We start from the raw sequence: 6,277 nt of genomic DNA, 5'->3' as shown, positions 1-6,277 counted from the left end.
ATCGATCCAGCCTGTCCAGATCCCTCTGTAACACGCAACAGAAAAGTTCAGGTTTAGGTTTGCTAGCTCAATGTGGGTCATCTTAGTAAGCACGTGGCCTTCTCATAGTATTATATTCTATTTAGGGATCCCAGACTGACTCTTCTGGAAGCTGTGAGGAAAAATCTCCCAGCAAAGGGGCACTGATGATGGCTCTCCTAGAAAGTCTAAGATCTGTAATCCTTTGAAACTCTCTTCTTCTATTTTAAGGAACTCAGACACAGGGCTTACTTAGAGGAACTTAGATCTTAGAGGTTATGTGCAGCAGTTTCAATAAAAAAAGACATTGGTTACGCATGTCTTCACATAGAACCATACCAGATAGCACACTTAGCCTTCTATTTTTTTGTGTGTTATCCTGTGGATTACTAGGCCACATAGTACATTCAATCAAAGTTCATTTTGAGACTATATCCAGCAATTTTGTCTGAAGAAGGAAGGGTAAATAGAAGGAACATCTGGAGTATGATTGACATTTTTTTTTTTATGATAGCGTTCTTACTTTCGAAGTTGATGATACACATTAAAAAGCTCTTCTTGTTCCAAAGTATAAAGACCTACTTTGTCACTATTTGAGCCTTGTCTTAATCATGAACTGGTCTCTTTTCCCATGACCAGATGAGAAGAGAGGGGAAAAAATGCAAAGCAATGTCAAGAAGTAACGTGTGCAGGAAGGGCAAGCTGAGATTGTTTTGTTACATGTTGTTCCCTTCAGGGGTGGTGATAATTGCTTCAGAAGCATCACGATTCCTAGCTAGCTAGACAGGGTAAGTATTTTGACAGGGACATGATTTTACTTGGAATTTAAATGACAGGGTACTTGGATGAGAATGATACTTTATTGCATATAAAATACAGGAAGAATGAGAACTAATGAAAATGTCAGAGCGCCAAGCACAAAAAACCCTATTGTTAATGTCAAGAGCTATCCAAAAGCCTCTGACAACCCTAATATAAATGATCACTTATTAAAATGTGGAAATAGGAAGAGGAGAAACAAATTTCTTCGAAGTTTTATGGCAAGTCTCCAGCTAAGCACAGTTGTTTCAGAGAACTACACCAAATTTATACCTTTTTGCACTGGGATTTTTACTAGTGTGGAAATGTCACCTTAAATTGTTGTTAAAGCAAAACTGAAAAAAAAAAAAAATCTTGCTTTTGTAGGAGTTTTTAAATCCCTACAGTAATAGCTGCTACTTATGCCCTGACATAAAGCAGAATGATATGGAAACTGATGCTGTCTTTAGCTCTTTATCATATTAAAAGTTGAGTCTAAACGATTGCCTCAGCCTTATTCTAACAGTCTCTCTGCTGGGTGTCAGCAGCCTTTGGCACAGAGTGCCTCAAAAACATCAAGATGGAGGGGAACTGGGCAGCAGGCAGCTTCTTAACCGAAGCAACCCAAAGTAGGGAAGATGAAGGATGGCGGTCATATCGGAGAGCTCGTAAAAACCTAATCGCAGAGCAGAGAGGAAGAAGACAAGCTCTGAGAGGTGTACGATCAGAGTCCCTTAAGGACCTGGTATGAGCTTGCCCTGACTGAGCAGGAGGAGATGAGAGTGGAGGATCTGAGCACCGGGAAAACTTTCACGGAGAAGTGAGAAGCCTGTTTTAAAACCCCATATCCTGTCTAGGATGAAAAATCCAGGACTTTCCTAAGTGATATTTGTCTCTGTACAAATATCACAAAATCATCCAGGAGTGAAGGCTGCTGTACCCACCTCTTCTGCCAGCTTATACTGTGGGATATAAATGGGGACTGCTATGGGGGAAGCAAGGAAAATCCAGAGGTACCTGATGTACCTCCTTCTGGAGTGAAAGACGGTTTTGGAGAGACCAAGGCTCAGGAGCAGGCAAGGGAGGCCTCCATGGGCTGAGGGTCACCAGGATGAGATGGCACTAGCTGTCTCTTCTTGCAGGAACACCCAAAGAAAGAAAATTCACAGCAAACTCTGATATAATTCTTCAGAAATTCAACAGCAGCTCAGCACATGTGCACTTAAACTTCTTCATAGGAAATGGCAATTTTTGCCAAATACACAACAGTCTCTCTGTGCCCCTAAGGTAAATTAGTCACCTATAGGGACTCTCCCTCCTTCTGGTTTATATAACACCTCACACTTTCCATGCAGGCAGTAGACATGTACTTAGAAAAGGATTTCAGTGCACTGCAGTACAGCTCCCATTCTATGAAAAGAGATATTTTACCATAAGTATTCCTGATTTAAAAGTTTATGGAAATACAGTTAAGAAAGGTTTGCTATTATGTTTTGTTGCTGCTGGGAAGGATGCAAAAGGTGGGAATAATTTCCAGCTATAATAGCAGTCATTTCAAGAACAAAAATACATATAGAAAAATGTCATGCATTTAACTGTAGTTGTCTTACTGTTAAAGTTACCTGATTTATCAAAAAGACTACTGGAATAATTCACTATAATCCATTCATATCATGTATTTCTTACAGTTCAAATTAAAAATTAAGTAACTTAAAACTTAAATAGCAATTTCATAAGTAAAAAGCAGGGGCGATCTTGAGGGCAAACAAAACACTATTTCTGTGTGCCTTGCTGAATATTTGTGTCATCAACACAACGGATATCCATATATCCCCACAGCCAAACCACTGTAAAATGAGCAACTTGCCTTGAGGGGTTTTCCTTTGCAATCAGGTATTACTGGCTTTAGAATAATCACTTCACAACTTTTACTTAATAAAAATAATCGCAACTAAATCGGAACTTCATTTCCAGGGAAATCCACAAAACCCAGTGTACCATTATACTAGAGTCAGCTTTCAAATCCCTTAAGGAGCTCTGGCTTGCAATGCCTGTTACTCAGCACTGCTTTTCCTTCTAAAGCAGACCTTCTCTTTATTGACCGCTTGTCACACGCCTCTGGAGTTGCTGCATTTCCTGCACTACTTGCAGTATTGGCTGAAAGAAAACCAAAATATAATATCAAAAATGATGCCACAAAAATTGAATACAATGATCTGGAGCTGCTTTATTTCAATACAGATATAAAACAGATAACTCGGGTTCTTTTTTTTTTTCTTTTTTGCTTGGAATATGGAAACTGTCTGATGGCTTTAATAAAAGTATGTGATTAAAATACATGTCTCCTTCTCACCTGCCTTTTCTTTAACCTTTTTTTCAGGTCAGACACTTGGCACCTCTACTGGAAGGTGAATCCTTTTCCAGGCTTGTGGCAGAGCCGGGGGAGACAGTGGGACGTGGGCAGGCTGGCATGAGCTCAGCCCAGGGCCCCAGTGCTGAGGAGGGGACGCTCGTCACCTTGTGCTACAAGGTGAACAGCTCCTGCTACAGGACCTTACACCCCTTTGGGGTCCAGCTAACCATTCCTGGCCTGTGCCTTGGGCACCCTGATCACGGTGCTAGGAAACCTGCTTGTCATCGTCATTGTTTCCCATTTCAAAGCCCTGCACACCCCCACCAACCTCTTGCTCCTCTCCCTCACCCTTGCTGACCTGCTCTTGGGGCTGACCGTGCTGCCCTTCAGCACCATCCGCTCCGTAGAGAGCTTCTGGTTTTTTGGAGACAACTTCTGCAGGCTGCACACCTTTCTGGACACGCTCTTTTGCTTGACCTCCATATTTCATCTGTGTTTCATTTCCATTGATGGGCACTGTGCCATCTGTGACCCTTTGCTCTACCCCACCAAGTTCACTGTAAGAGTGGCCTGCATCTACATTGGGGTGGGGTGGGCAGTGCCTATGGCTTATACCTCTGTCTTCCTCTACACTAAAGCAATTGCAGAAGGACTAGGACATTTTTGGCGAGATGTGCCCTGTGTTGGTAGCTGTCAGCTGCCCTTCAACAAGCTCTGGGGGTGGTTGAACTTCCCAGTATTCTTCTTCCCTTGGCTCGTAATAATAGTTTTGTATGTAAAAATATTCACTGTGGCTAACAAGCAAGCCAGGCTGATAAACAACATGAGTAGGAGTATCGGTTCTCAGCCACACGTAGGAGCATCCAAGAGTGAAAGGAAAGCAGCAAAGACTCTTGGGGTAGCTGTAGGAGTCTACCTCCTGTGCTGGTTGCCCTTTACTATTGACACCATAGTACACAGTCTTCTGGATTTCATTACCCCCCCAGTTCTGTTTGACATCCTAATTTGGTTTGCTTACTTCAATTCTGCTTGTAATCCCTTGATCTATGTATTTTCCTACCATTGGTTCAGGAAAGCTGTGAAACTAGTCTTAACTCGTGGGGTCTTTTGTTCCAGGACATCTACAATAGACTTGTACCAGGAATGACCAAAGCCTTCACATGCACTGTAGAAAATATTGTAGGCTATATCATAGCATTTCTCATTAATATTCTTCAACATCAACTTAACTAGTATTTGTTTTCTTACTTTCTATTTTTTTAAAAACAGCTGGCTTGGGTAGATCTCCAGTTTAAATAGGCACGCCATTCTGTGACTCACTTTATTAGGTGAGCATATACCTTATTAAAGTCTTGCATTTGTTATGTGATGCTGACAAGCATTTGAAAATTGGCTGCAATCAGCTCCAAAGAGGACCCTGTCCGTACTCTTCCTTGGGTATCGTGAAGTAGTTGCTGCCTGTTTCTGAAGAGACTTTCTTCACAGGCAATTGTCTTATTTTTGCACAGAGCAGGTGGTGCTGATTTACAAAGTTACACAGACATACATAGAGTGTATGTCAGTTTTTCAATACAAAACGGCATAAGGATGCAACCACAGGTGAGATCAGATATCTACCTAAACTAATGGCTAACAGTAGAGGAGAAAGGAAGGTTATACTGATATTTTTTACACTTTTTTTCTAGCCCACAGGCACATGCCCCTGAGCCAAAGGCTACATATGGGAGATACTATCCTGCATTCCTCAGTAGTGCCCATTGAAAGCCGTGGAATCTTTGCCCGATTGACCTGTGTGTGCAAGGAGGCTGCTGCATACCTTTGAACACCGCTTTTGGTTTGCTCCGTATCTTTTCTACTCCTACTGCATAAAGGGAGTTAGAAGAAGGGGGAAGAGGGAGGAACTGCACTGGCTACTCCAACCAGTAACTCCATAGGTGTTATGATGTTTTATGTTTTGTTCTTTTATTCTCTTTTCCCTGACAACCCTGAGATTCCACATGCTCTTTTGTTTGCTTGTTTCCAAAGAAATGAGTAGGTCTCCCTACAGACATAACGTATGCTTGCACACTTGGGCTGAGCAGAAATCTCAGTGTAGGTTCTCAGTTTTCTCCAGCTATGTCTACATGCTTTCACAAGGTCAATTTTGAAACTGTAAATGCTGATGAGTTGACATCTCTGTTCAGCAGAAAGCTGCATGGTAAAATTTTGTACTATTCATAAGGGAGTTATTTTCTACCTCACTATTATGAAAATTTTATCAGGAAAAAAAAGTATTAAACAGTAGTAACTCTTTATACAAAATTAACGAGTAGCCAAATAACAACTCTAATAATTTTGCCTTCTTTTTCTGTTAATGGTATGTAAAACTATTACTAGGTTTGAAGTCATTCCACCCTATAGTCAGATGCATATTTTCTGAGTGAAAACCACCAAGGGAGCAGCTACAGAAAGCATGTAACTAACAGTAAGAGACCAGCAGATGTCCCATAGCCTACTGAAAAGTGTAGTCAATTTTTCACTACATGCAGCAGGCAATTGAATCAGGCCCTACCTGTATAAGAACAAAAGAAAGGAATTGCACAGCAGATATTCTGTACGAAAACAGTGCAATACAGTGATTGTTGTAGCAGCTGCATATCTTAATGTATGCAATAAACTAAATGGTAAAATCCTTTTGCCTCTTTTTTATCTTATCGTTATGTTTTTTGCATGGCAAGGACAGTTTCCTCTACTAGTACAAATGAGCTACAGCTTCGGGTGTTGTAATCTCTTCTGCCATCTGTTTATCTCAAACTCCTTTTGGTTTTGTCTTAAGGCCCCAGTCCAAAACAATATCGGTATTCAAAATAATTAAACCTACATATGTCTGGAGGAAGGAGAAGAGAAAGAGGGGTTATGTGTTATTTTCAGGGATGTCCTGAATAGAAAGTGACCATAAAGTCTTTGTGTTTTTAAACTGAGACATTTATGAAGCCTTATACCTATAGCTGGAGATTCATTCAATCTCACTTCATTCTCCCAGTGTCTGATATACCCCCAGTTTGCTATATTAATTGTTTCTTAGGACAGAAGACAAGGCTTCTTCACAGAATCACAGAATCACAGAAA

At 40.9% G+C, this 6,277-nt stretch overlaps 1 protein-coding gene across 1 annotated transcript; it reads left to right on the top strand.

Annotated features, from left to right (window-relative positions):
- The first annotated feature begins 1,396 nt into the window (after positions 1-1,396).
- TAAR5 (trace amine associated receptor 5) lies at positions 1,397-4,316 on the top strand. Its single transcript, XM_010284383.1, is given in 3 exon segments — positions 1,397-1,561; positions 3,197-3,399; positions 3,401-4,316. Coding segments are annotated over 3 exon segments (1,284 nt in total).
- Positions 4,317-6,277: the final 1,961 nt, after the last annotated feature.

This window comes from Phaethon lepturus, unplaced genomic scaffold (assembly GCF_000687285.1).
Source record: "Phaethon lepturus isolate BGI_N335 unplaced genomic scaffold, ASM68728v1 Scaffold56033, whole genome shotgun sequence".
Classification (NCBI taxonomy): Eukaryota; Metazoa; Chordata; class Aves; order Phaethontiformes; family Phaethontidae; genus Phaethon; species Phaethon lepturus.
Note: the sequence above shows the minus strand (reverse complement) of the source record. Positions and strands in the feature narration are given on the sequence as shown.